The sequence below is a fragment of the Moschus berezovskii genome, chromosome 6, assembly GCF_049115385.1.
Source record: "Moschus berezovskii isolate FMDL1 chromosome 6, NW_MosBer_1.0, whole genome shotgun sequence".
Taxonomy (NCBI): domain Eukaryota; kingdom Metazoa; phylum Chordata; class Mammalia; order Artiodactyla; family Moschidae; genus Moschus; species Moschus berezovskii.
The window spans coordinates 74,487,095-74,500,886 of record NC_142465.1 but is presented as its reverse complement, the minus strand read 5'-3'; the positions used below and the strand labels follow the sequence as shown (position 1 = coordinate 74,500,886).

Below are 13,792 nucleotides of genomic sequence, written 5' to 3'. Positions count from 1 at the left end.
TTGATACTGAGAAATGAATTTGGCAAAGACAAAACTTTCACTGACTTGGAAAACATCTCTGAAGGACAGAGATGTCACTACTTCTGTAGGCTTTACAGAGGCTGGGATCTGTGAAGCTGGTAAACATTTCGTTGCAGAAAAATGATGGAGTCAGAACAAATGAATCAGAAAGCCTCTCTGATTGACACTGAGCATGACGAATTTCTAGGTATTGTTTGTTTCTTCCACAACACTGTCAAAGGAGAACTTGTACACACATCAGTCCTAAGTGGAAACACTACACTCATCCTGGCACCTGTTATGGAAAAGACCTCTCCCTACCGATGAGGGACATCTAAGCCTTCAGAGATATGAAAAGAAACTCTAGGAAAAGAAGGCATGAGCTAAGCTTCTCTAAAGCACGGTCCTGAATACCACATCCAGATTTTCTGAGGTTATTCATGTTCTCTGAAACACATGCAGAGCTGGAATACAAGGGAGAGCAGATAAAAATGCTGGAACTCACTCTTTGTTCATGCCTTCAAGTAGAACAGCTGAAATCCTTTTTAGTCTGACTGCAAGCTCAGGTAGGCCTTCTGTAAGAGCACCCACCATGTTATTGGTGATAAGGGCCAGGCAGGCAATCATTTTCAGTTGATTCAGCTTTTCTGTCAGTTCCTGAAGACGCGCTCCATCTGTCATGAGTGTCTAGCATATTTAAGATGTAAAAATAGGAAGGGAAGCTCAATACCATGAACGTGTAAAATCAGCAGTGTTACATCCAAACCCCCCATTTTTCCTCTGACTCCAGTTAAGGTCATTAAACCACATGCAACACAGACAGACCAGCTGATACACTGTTTGAACTTAAGAATCAGAATATTGAAAACTTGGGGGAAGCCAAAGGGGGGAAAAAGAAATCACTCACCTCTGGTAATTCTTTTTTCTGATAATCCCACTGTAACAGTTTCAAGTAACTATTATTTAGCACCAACGTAGGGCTCAGGCTTGGCTTGGAGCTGTTTTCGGCTCCAGGCGTTAAAGTAGCCTCAGAAAGAGAAAGTAACTCTTCATGGACAGATTCTTTTATCCACTCTGTAGTTTGATCAAGAGCACCTGCAAGGAAAAAGGCCACACACTTGTCCTACAGCTGATAGATTCCTTTATTTGTGCATTCCACACACGATGAACGGTAAGACGGCAACGACCCTCAAGGAGCCTTTGGTCCAGATGGGCAGACAGTCATGTAAGCTCACAATTACAGCAGAAGACAGTGAGTACTAGAAGGCCCAGTGGGGGTGGAGGGAGGAGAGGCTGTCTACAGTAGAGTCTAAAAGGAAGAACTCCGTAAGTGACACAAGGCAGATAGAGGAAAGAGCTGTCACTCCAGGCTAGGAGAACAGACCACACACAGAGACGAAATAATGAGAAAGCATAGCAATTTGGATGCTACAAGCAAATCTGTACTGCTGGTCCATAAAGAAGCAGGGAAGGGAGGAGAGAGTGGCAGCAGATAGCAACAGATGGACAGACAGGACAGCTCACACATGACCTTGAGTCTTGTGCAGAGAAGTTATCGAGATTAAAAGCAGTGGTGATTAAAAATTTTGGGTTCCAGACCCCTTGGAGCGTCTGATCAGAGCTATGCCTTTCCAAACATGCTGGTATGAACACTTTTTTTCACTTCAGACCCAGTTCTAAGGTTTACCCCTAGAAATAAATTGCTCTTTAGACCACATTTCTTATTAAAAGTATGCATTTGGTAAAATTTATAAGGTGTCAATTGCTTAAAAAATGCAGACTGAACACAGGTGCAAATTAAAAAAAAAAAAAAAACCCAGAGAATGAAATAAAGAATAGTCACCCTGAAATTCTTCATCAGACCCAGCCCTTAAACAGGGGTAATTTATGAGCAGCTCCATTTGCTATACTAAAGCAATACCACCCCCAGAATTTCACCACTTTACTTCTCTTCAGTTGGCAAAGGTTGTTCTTGGTTTTCCCAGTTTTGTTTATAAAGAAGTAAAAAACTTGCAGTCTTTAAAAGAGATCCAACAGAGAGAAAGAGTGGAAACCATCACAGGTATAATTACAATGTGGTGGTAATAAGCATTTATATACTACGAGTGTAATCATTTACAACTGACACATTTAAAAGCCTATTTAGTTATCTCAAACAAAAGCAACAGTGTAGCACAGAGGTTCTCAATCCTGGCTGATGGTAGAATCACCTTGGAAACTTAAAAAAAAAAAAAGATTTTGGGTGTTGGCTCTTGGAGATTTTGATTTAATCAGCCTGAGATGGGCTCAGGCATCTGTGTTTAAACTCTCCAGGTGATCCTTATATGTAACCAGGCCTGAGTACAATTGGTAAAGCAGAAAGAGCGAGGTTAGAGGGAAACAAGGATTTTCTTTAAGGGATCTGCTAAGATTTCAGGGGCTTCCCAAGTGGCTCAGTGGTAAAGAAAATCCACCTGGCAATGCAGGAGCAGCAGGAGACATGGGTTTGATCTCTGAGTCAAGAAGATCCCCTGGAGGAAGAAATAGCAACCCACTCTAGTATTCTTGTTGGCCTAATCCCATGGACATAGAACCCTTGCGGGCCCCAGTTCACTGGTCCCAAAGAGTTGGACACAACTAAGCACACACGCATGCTGCTGAGATTTCAATCCCATAAGCAAGAATATCAACTGCTCTGAGTGGCTCCAAGAGCATGGTCAACCCTAGGAGGCACTGGTACTTGGTATTTCATGTGGAAAAAAAAAGCCTCTCCATTAATTTCTTCAAAAGCAACTGAGCACCAACTATACACTAGATACTGTACCTTGCTTTGGAAACTAATCAAACATTTTCCCAGTGGTACTTGTCACTTAGTAGGTTCTCAAAAAGCTTCTGCTCTCTATATCTGGTATGAGACCTGGCAGGTTTCCTTTTTAATTCACTATCTCTGGAGTTAACCATGGGCTTAAGGACTGACTCAAATAGTCTCCTTCAGATTGGCAAATTGATTTGGTCCCTGACACCTGAAGATATCTTTCCTTTTTACTGATATACACAGAGCATGCAAATCAAACTAAAAGATATAAGGTGTTTTTTGCAAACTTTCAGAAAGCAAGAGGAGGGAACACTTCCTACTGTACTTATTAGGCCAGTTCTGTGTGTGTGAGCATGTGTTCAGATGCTCAGTCATGTCCAACTCTTTTGAAATTCCAGAATATTGAAAATAGGGGCTATCTAAAGGTTTGGACAATGCCAGGGACTCCTATTCATGTATTCTGCGCCATTCTCCTGGTTTATTGAATGGTGCCTGTTCAGAATTGCAAAGACCGAGAGCTAGCCTGGCCCCTGTTTTCAATATTCTGGAAAATATCCACACCAAATATCCCAGTTTTCAGTTAGAAGAATGTAGTCTGCTTATCCGTGACGTCCACTCTTTTATGCCTGGCTACACCTCACCTTCCCTTTTGTTGGTACTGATTTTGAGAAATCATTTCCTTCACTCCATGCTTTTGCAGATGTTAATTAGAGGCCCCATGACCAGGACCAGGCAACCTCCCTACCCAGGAGTTGGCCTGGCTGAGTCATACATCCATCAGACTCTTTCCTGGGACTCTGAATGATGATGACAGCGTTCAAGGATGGTCCGTGTTGAAGTGCACATTAACCATCTGAGGACACAGCTTGTTTTTTCCTCTCCAGATTCCTGATGCCCTCCTGATTTCTGGCCTTGCACAGACTCAGGAAATTTTAGCTTTTCTGTGAACTGCCCTCTCCTTCCATTCACTTCCTTTTCTGCTAAATCAGCCAGTGAGTTTCTTTTGCCTCTGATATAACTCAGCTGATACAACATAAAATTGAAAAATCCAGAGAGAGGAATGAAGACAGAAGCTTGGTTTACTACTGGCTTGGCCAGGAGAGACCTGGTTTCCAATCCCAGCTTTGCTATTTCTCACCTGCGCAGCTCTGTCTTTGGGCAGGTTGCTACTGAGCATCAGCTTGCTTATCTCTAAAATGTTCCATAAATATTTCCTGAATGCCTTGGGTGCCAGGCAAAGACAATCGTAATGCAATTTCATTTATTTTTTGAAAAATATTTATGTCCCGTGAGGATTTCTGAATCACATGAAATGAAGTTCCTGAGAACATTTTATCAGATATAAGAGATGATCTAAATAAATAAAACCTTTTCTGAGTATCTGAGAAATTACTTGTGGCCTGGGGGTTATGTGCCATTCTTTCCACAGATAATTTAGTCCTTGGATCTAATGTGGTTATTTTGTTGACATTTAAGACACATACCCAATCACTGCGTAAGGCTTTCTTGGGTGTATTTTAAATAGGGAGATGACATAAAATCTCTCTGTTGGCAAAATACAATCTTTGGGGGAGTCAACTAGGAAACCCAGAGTACTTCTAAATATTGATTTTCCAAATAATTATCTTATAAAAATCATGTACACATAAAAATCCAACACTTTTATACTTCTGTGCAGTACTGTAAGACTCTTATTTTGATAGCAGGGCACAGTGACCGATTTTTGGCAGCATGACTTGAGGATATAATTAACAGCTGACATACACTCTGCTTCCTGGACTCTTGATTTCTCTGGGAACATATTTAGAGCTGGGCAATAATGACCTATTTGCACAGCTGGATTCATTCTATTCTTAAATCTCTGGAAATATCCAAGTCAATGTGAAAGGTACGAGTGAAATAGAAGTGAGTAAGTCTGGATTTCAAGGAGAGAAACCAATAATTTGAGATGAACAAAACTGTAGTTCAAGCCTACATTAAGGGATTTGTTCAAGATTACAGGCCCATCTTGACTCAAGACACGGAGACATTTGTACACATGTATATGAACACACAGGGACACAAATGAAACCAACCAGTGAGTCTCAGGAAAATGCTGCTAAGAACATGGTTATCATATTAATAGTTCAGGTTTCAGATCCAGGGTTGATGCAGGGTTCTATTTCCCATAATCCCTCTCTGCCTTTGCAACCCAAACAATGTAACCCTAAAGTCAAGAGAATTTTTGTTGCAGAAGGATCCTTAGACGTCAACTAGTCATATCTGCCACTCAATGCTAGAACTTTCTCTGCAAATACCCACAAGACAGCTGGTATACTGCTTGGAGAGAGTCAGTTTTGCATAGTAGTTGAATGTGTATGCTTTGGGGCAGAGACACACCTGACTTATCCAGGTTCTTCCACCCACTAGCAGGCTCTTACTTTAACCTCAATTTCTTCCTTTATAAACAGTGGGTGATAACAGTCTCACAAGTGATTTGTGAAGCTTGAATAAGCTAATAAATGTAAGGTGTTTGGCACATAATAAGGTCTTGGCACACAGTAAGTGTGCAGACAAAATGTTAGCTAGCATGGGCTACTATGAGTGACAGGAAGTCCATTCTGAAGTTAAAATAGCAGCTCCAGCGGCTAGGAAGGTCTAAACTGGCTGTTGGCTTCTTCCCTCCCATGGGTCCTAGTCTGCCCTTCAGAACTTAACCAAAGCCCTGAATCACTAACCACATGGCAGGCAGTGCTCATGGCCCACCTGAGTCTACCTGGTACCAGGCACTATGGGCCCAGCTTCACTGACTGTTCCTCATGTCACCCTCCAAAGCCCCTGCCCTCTTCCCTGGACAGGCTCCAGCCTGCTGGAGTCCCTTTAAAGGAGGCATGTGATTGGCTCTGTATACACAAGGCTATCATATTGACTATCTTGACAGAAGAACGCAGTCCACGAGGGGGAAGGTGGCATGGGGGGATCACCTAACCCAGACTTAGACTATGGTTGCAAGTGAAGCCCAGAGGCTGCTGTCAAGGGTTTGCTAATAAGGGAAACAGTGAGCTAGCCTCTTGCCAGCTGCCCAACATTTGGCATCTCGGTTTCCTCACCTGTGGAATGAAGGGAATAACATTACCTCCCCCACTGAGAAATTGTGAGGATTCAATGAGGTCATACTTCCTCCTCTCTCCACTTCTGGTCACCACTGAAACTGCTCCCATCACAGTTACCAAGGAGCCTCATACAGTCTCATACCACGATCAAGCCTTGGTCTTCATCTTTCTTGACCACTTAGCACTTGTTACAGCTAATCACTGAACACTTTCTTCACTTGTTTTGCAGGACACCACCCTCTCCTGTCTTTCTTCCCCTCTCTGGCTACCCTTACACAGTCTCTGTTGTTGGATCCTTCTTCTCTTCTTAAGCTCTAGATATGCAAGAGTCCCAGGTCAGGCCCACTCAGTATCTACACTCACTGTCTAGGTAATTTCGCCCAGGATAACCCTGGGATAAGAGCACGGAGTGGACTGGAGTGTGGAGTCAGACTTCTGGGGTGAGTCCCAGCTCTACAACTCTCAAGTTGTATTATGGTGGCAAGTGACTGAGCCTCTCTATGTCTCTCTATGACTGAGACATAGAGAGTAGTTTCCTAAAGTTTTTATAAAGATTAAATCAGTTAAAACAGATAAAGTGTTTAAGGAAGCAGAGATCAAATTGCCAACATCCGCTGGATCATGGAAAAAGCAAGAGAGTTCCAGAAAAACATCTATTTCTGCTTCATTGACTATGCCAAAGCCTTTGACTGTGTGGATCACAATAAACTGTGGAAAATTCTGAAAGAGATGGGAATACCAGACCACCTGACCTGCCTCTTGAGAAACCTGTATGCAGGTCAGGAAGCAACGGTTAGAAGTGGACATGGTTGGGACTCTGTGGGAGAGGGTGAAGGTGGAATGATTGGGGAGAATGGAATTGTAGCATGTATATTATCATAAGTGACCAGTCCAGGTTCGACGCATAATTTTTCCTCTGTTCATTTCTTTGCATTTGTGCTTTTTTAATAAAAATACTTTTAACTGTAAAAAAAAAAAAAAAAAGAAGTGGACATGGAATAACGGACTGGTTCCAAATAGGAAAAGGAGTATGTCACGGTTGTATATTGTCACCTTGCTTATTTAACTTATATGCAGAGTACACCATGAGGAACGCTGGGCTGGAGGAAGCACAAAGTGGAATCAAGATTGCCGGGAGAAATATCAATAACCTCAGATATGCAGATGACACCACCCTTATGGCAGAAAGTGAAGAGGAACTAAAATGCCTCTTGATGAAAGTGAAAGAGGAGAGTGAAAAAGTTGGCTTGAAGCTCAACAATCAGAAAACTAAGATCGTGGCATCTGGTCCCATCACTTCATGGCAAATAGATGGGGAAACAGTGTCAGACTTTATTTTTTGGGGCTCCAAAATCACTGCAGATGCTGATTGCAGCCATGAAATTAAAAGACGCTTACTCCTTGGAAGGAAAGTTATGACCAACCTAGATAGTATATTAAAAAGCAGAGACATTACTTTGCCTACCAGGGTCTGTCTCGTCAAGGCTATGGTTTTTCCCATGGTCATGTATGGATGTGAGAGTTGGACTGTGAAGAAAGCTGATGGCCGAAGAATTGATGCTTTTGAACTGTGGTGCTGGAGAAGACTCTTGAGAGTCCCTTATACTGCAAGGAGATCCAACCAGTCCATTCTGGAGGAGATCAATCCTGGGTGTTCATTGGAAGGACTGATGCTAAAGCTGAAACTCCAATACTTTGGCCACCTCATGTGACGAGTTGACTCACTGGAAAAGAGTCTGATGCTGGGAGGGATTGGGGGTGGGAGGAGACGGGGACGACAGAGAATGAGATGGCTGGATGGCATCACCGACTTGATGGACATGAGTTTGAGTGAACTCCGGGAGTTGGTGATGGACAGGGAGGCCTGGCGTGCTGTGATTCAAGGGGTCGCAAAGAGTTGGACATGACTGAGCGACTGAACTGAACTGAAGCATTCTACATGTGTCAGCTACTATCCAGTTCTGTGGCTCTAGATGAACACTCCATGCTGACCATTCCTCCAAACCCGTCTCATTCCTAAATCCCTCCTGGCATCTTCATACTGATGTCAAACAAGGTCTGAGTTCACAGGTCCAAAACTGAACTCTGACTTCATCCCGTCCCCCACCCTCCTTTCCTGGGTCTCTCCCATCTCACTAATAGGCATCACTATTCATCGAGTTGCTTAGAGTCATCTCCAACTCTCATTTTTCCCTCGTCCAGCTTGCAGCAAATCTTGTTACTCCATTTTCAAAATACACCCAGAACCTGATCTCTTCTCACTACTTTCTGCCACCACCATTTGGACCATCCGCCATCCATGATACCACCTAATTGGTGTCCCTGTTTCCCTTCTTGCTCCCATATGATTTATTCTCTACCCAGGAGCCGGAGTATGTTTTAAAAATAAAAAGCAGATGCTGCTTCCCTGTTCAGGCTCTCCAATCACTCCCCATCACATTTGGATTGAAATTCAAATTCTTCTTATTTCCTAACAAGGCTCTACAGGACCTGCCTCAGTCTACTTCTTGGCCTCAACTGTAACCACTCTTTCCTGCCTATTCTGTTCCACCACACTGTCTGCCCTGTGTTTGTGCAAAACACAAGCAAGTTTCTACTGCAAGGCCTTTGTACTTGCAGCTGTCTCTGGCTGGAATGTTCTTCCCGCACATCTTCACATGGCCCTTCCTCATTCCTTTGCAAACTCTGTTCAAATGTTACTTCTCTGAGAGGCCTCTCAGTCCACCTCACCTAAAAAAAATCACCTCTTACCCTCACTCCTGCCCCATTACTATTTCTTTATCCTACTTTTATTCATAGCACTAAATAACACATCCGGCCATATATGCTTGTTTTTGTCATGCCTACTCGGCCATCTCCTTGGGAGCTGCAACTTTATTTTTTGTTCACTGTCATATCTACAGCACACAAGATGTATCTGGGACACAGCAGATGGTTAATAAATGTCTCTTTCTTTTTTTTTTTAATGCATAAAGAGCAGAGCTTGGGTCAGAGTTAACAGCTCTAAGTTTGTGATATTAATTTTAGAAGTCAAAAAAATGTTGAACAGAAATGCCAAAAGTCTTTAGTAATACTATTTAAGATATCAAAAACCAAAATGCCATATTTCACCCCTTTTCAATATATATCACACATATTTTACTTACTTGGAGTTTCTTCTAAAATTTCTTGGAACTTGGTTCTCTCATAATCTACCAACTGGCGCTGAAGATGTGGTCTGAGACTCCGAATTGTAAAATTCACCATGTCCATTTTCATGAGGTCCAGGACATGAAATATTTGTCTAAAAATTTCAGAGTTAAAATAGTTAGACAGGTGATCAAGAAAATCATCTGAAATTCATTAACTATTATTTATTTTACAGGCTGGAAAAGATAAACATCTCCGAAATGGTTTTGAAATTCCAATCACTTTGACAAGGACACTTTTCATAAAAGGCATTACACATGCATTCCAAATGCATTCTTCCAGAGATCTCAAGAGTATTTGCTTTAGCAAATATACTTCCAACTGATTCATTACATTCAGCCATAGACTGACAGACACTAATAAGTATAAACAATGAGTCTTAACAATGAGACAAAAAAAGATTCAAGAAGGAGTTTTCTTTTGGAAGTCCCTGAAATTTTAAGGAGTCTGAATATAGTACACCCTGTTTCTATTCCTAAGGAAACGAGAAAAAAAGAAAAAAGGACAGGGCAGTGAAGCACTGGGGCTGCTGCTGCTAAGCCGCTTCAGTCATGTCTGACTCTGTGCGACCCCACAGACAGCAGCCCACCAGGCTCCCCCATCCCTGGGATTCTCCAGGCAAGAACATTGGAGTGGGTTGCCATTTCCTTCTCCAATGCATGAAAGTAAAAAGTGAAAGTGAAGTCGCTCAGTCGTGTCCAACTCTTAGCGAACCCATGGACTGCAGCCTACTAGGCTCCTCCGTCCATGGGATTTTCCAGGCAAGAGTACTGGAGTGGGGTGCCATTGTCTTCTCTGAAGCACCAGGGAAAACACTGCATTTCAGAGTTGGGCAGCCCTGTATTCAATTACAGCTTTACAACTGACCAGCTCTGTGGCCAGGAACAAGTTACTCAATCTCTCTGAGCCTTAGTTTCCTCACCTGTGAAAGAAAGGGACAAGATCAACGTTGGAGACGTGTTGTGAAGAGTCAATGAGATAGCATATTAGAAATGCAGGGACAGTACCAACCACTAGGTGCTCAATATATGAGCAAGATGAACGCCACAGTTTTGATTAGCACACATGGGTAATAAGATCATTCAGCAAGGATTCCAGAGCTTAAGAATCTCAACCTGCCAGAGCTAAGCACAACTCTGAAGGATATTTACAACCCATTTTACAGATGAAGAAAGTGTGACTTGTGAAATTGTCAACTTTCCCAAAGTCAGAAAATAATGAACTTGCTATATGCAAACCAGTTTCCTCCCCTTCCTTTTCCAATACTATTACATGAAATTTAATTCTCTATGTGGCTGTATTCATACAACAACAAAAAAAAAAAAAAAGGAGAAGAATTTGCCTCAATGGCAAAAAATACTGTAGACTCCTCTTTCCTCTGGAATCACTAAGAAGTTGTTGTCTACATAGCCAAACTAGAGTCTTTATGATCTTACTGTATACATCACTTCCTTAGGGAAGCTGCAGCAGTTAGCTAGACAACCACCAAAGGTCCATTTCCCTTTCTGCAGTGTGGATGTGTGGCTGGGAAATGTGATTCCACATAACAACCACATTGCCTAAACCCACTTCAATCTACGTGGGACCACAGGACTAGGCATAGTCAGTGGAATATGTCACTTCTGGGCTGAGGTGGTTAAACATTTAATATGCCTTCCTCAGGGCTTCCTGGGTGGCTCAGTGGTAAAAAAAAAAAAAAAAAAAATCTGCCTGCCAATGCAAGAGATTTGGGTTCAATCCTTGGGTTGGGAAGATCACCTAGAGAAGGGAATGGCTACCCACTCCAGTAATCTTGCCTGGAAAATCCCACGGACAGAAGAGTCTGGTGGGCTACAGTTCACGGGGTTGCAGAAGAGTCAGACACCACTGAGCGACTAAACAGTAGCAGCATGCCTTCCTCATGATCTCTTCCCCATGCACCAGCTGAATGTAAAGGACTCCAAAGACCTGGGTGGAGCCAAGGACAGGAGACTGGGTCCCTGAATGGCGCTTGGAAGGCTGCCTAACCAGGAATCCCTGACTCAGACTGTGGCGTGAGTGAGAAACTTTCAGTGGTTAAATCACTAAGAAGTCAAGGTTTACATGTCAAAGCAGCTACCAATACCCTGCCTAATCAAGGCTTCCTGTATCCTTGAGATTAGGTGCCTCTGCTGGGGGCCCTATTAATCCTCTCTACTTCCCCTCCCACAGTGCTTTATCACAACTGTAATTCCTTGTTCAGGGTTGTTTCCCCATTAAATTGTAAATTCCCTGGGGTCAGAGGTCATATCTGCCCCTTTCATCACTGCATCTCTAGGGCCCAGCACTGCCAACTAACACCCTTGTTTGCTCATTCTATGTGAAAGTTTCATGTACACAATAAATGATTGACCCCTTGCTTAGTCAGTTTTTTCCCTAGGGTTAAGGGTTCCTTTGGGAGACCAGTTACTACTCTGTGCCCCTCAAGTCCCACATTTCCCTTCTGAATGCACTCAAAGGTAGTTTAAGAAAATGCAAGCAGCCAGCACTAACCTCAGCACCTCCACGATGTTGCTGGTAGCCTTCAACTCTCGGATGTCATCATCTCGCACAGGGGCGCACAGCTTTCCCATGGTACTGATGACATAGTTGGCCAGGCCTTGGATGTCGACAGCACTGTGCTCAGCCTGCTGCCTAATGAGTTCTGTGTCTAAAACTTCACAAATCTGGCTGCGAAGCCTGTTGCCACCAGGAGTCAGGAAAGAGAGGAGAATCTGCACAGGGAGAATGAACAGCATCATTACATGAAGAAAAGCTGTCATTTTAAAAATTTCAGTGTCTAGATGACCAAGCTCCCTGCCCCCAGTATTTGAATGCCCTGGATATCATGGAAGTTTGCCCTGACTCGGTGGTGGATCAGAGAAGCATGACAGGGTCCTGTCCTAAAAAGAATGATCTATCTTCTGAATGAAAGCCTTCCCTTCCCTCCTGTGGGAAGTTACTAACACCATCATAATGAAAATAAGGAAGCAATAGTATTGAAAGAAATTTGAAAAGTTTACAGAGAAATCCTGCAAAGAAACACAAGTTGCAGATCAGGGATCCAAAACAACCTTTTAAAGAAGGGCAAATAGTAACACCCCCATGGGTCCCATTAGTATAACACAGTATATTTACATGTGAAATATATATTATGGGCTTCCCAGATGGCACTAGTGGTAAAGAACCTGCCTGCCAATGCAGGAGACATAAGAGACAGGGATTCGATCCCTGGGTTGGAAAGATCCCTAGAGGGAGGCATGGCAACCCACTTCTGTATTCTTGCCTGGATAATCTCATGGACAGAGGAGCCTGGTGGGCTACAGTCCATAAGGTTGTAAAGAATCGGACACAACTAAAGCACCTTAGCATGCATGCACGCGCATTATATATTATGTGAGCAACCTATTCACGACACAGCAGACACTGTACTCATACACACAGCATGTGGTTAGGAGCATGAACTCTGAGCAGGAGTGCCTCAGTTCAAATACCTTCTGCCCCTCAAAGCTGTGTGACCTAGGATGAGTCAGGGAGCTCAGTTTCTTTACATAAAATAGTAACAGGCATAACTACCTCACAGCATTATGGTAAGGAATAAATGAAGACTCTAGTGCTTAGCACAGAGCAAGTGTCTTGTGAAACGTTAGCCATAACTGTCATCTGATTTAATTCTTGCAACTACTCAGGAGACTTTGGATTCCCTTGTGTCTCAGATGGTAAAGACTCTGCCTGCAATGCAAGAAACCTGAGTTCAATCCCTGGGTTGGGAAGATCCCCTGGAGAAGGGAAAGGCTACCCACTCCAGTATTCTGGCCTAGAAAATTCCATGGGCTGTATAGTTCATGGGGTCGCAAAAGGTCGGACACGACTGAGCGACTTTCACTTCACTCACTCAGGAGACTGAAACTTAGGAGAAAGCAGAAGCAGACCACTAAAGCAGACCTATCTAACCTGGGCTCTGTGCTCTGAAGCACCACAGCCACCGCCTACCAGCTAAGTGCTGACCTGTGTTCCTGTCACTGCCCTGTTTTCACTGTCTCCATTCTCCTCTAAGAGATGCAGGCAAAAACTCTTCCAGATATTGAACTGGCTCAGTGTTTCAGAAAGAGCCTCCAGTCCTCTTTAGAGAACAGAAAAACAGCCTCTGGAGCAGGGTGGGGGAAGAGGATTACCAATGAATACAGATGACATCAACTTGCCTCTCTGATTTCTTCAAACAGTTTGATGGCGTGTTCATACTCGGGAGGTTCTGCATTCAGTTCTGATTCCAAGACATCCCAGAAGGCCTGATGGACAATGTGCCTCACTTGACCAGCCAAGCTATGGGAATGAAATGAATCACTTTTTTTACATAAGCACTATTTTTCCTAATTATAAAAGAAATATGCTCATTGTAGAAATCTGAGGAAATGCAGAAAAACAGAATAAAAACTGCTCATAATTCTATTATTAAGCTTTTAACATATTTGATATATTTCAATGAATGGTCTTAATACAATTTTTTAAGTAGTGGTCTGTACAATATTATATACTTATTTCATTTAATATTCTGTCTTAAGTGTCTCCCCTAAATTTTTTAAGTGCTTCCTTCCTATAGCTTTTGACAAGTTCATCAAATTCTGTCCTAGGACTTCCCTGGTGGCACAGTGGATAAGAATCTGCCTGTCAATGCAGCAGACACAGGTTTGATCCCTGGTCTGAGAAGACTCCACATACC

At 42.9% G+C, this 13,792-nt stretch overlaps 1 protein-coding gene across 1 annotated transcript in view; it reads right to left on the bottom strand.

Annotated features, from left to right (window-relative positions):
* Positions 1-13,792, bottom strand: part of TCP11L2 (t-complex 11 like 2) — a 40,397-nt gene that overhangs the window by 9,868 nt on the left and 16,737 nt on the right. The window contains exons 4-8 of the mRNA XM_055395224.2: positions 13,275-13,395; positions 11,587-11,807; positions 9,033-9,169; positions 908-1,095; positions 506-687 (exon numbers count right to left, since the gene is read on the bottom strand). Of these exons, the coding sequence (XP_055251199.1) occupies positions 506-687; positions 908-1,095; positions 9,033-9,169; positions 11,587-11,807; positions 13,275-13,395 (849 nt within the window). The remainder of the gene's footprint in view (positions 1-505; positions 688-907; positions 1,096-9,032; positions 9,170-11,586; positions 11,808-13,274; positions 13,396-13,792) is intronic.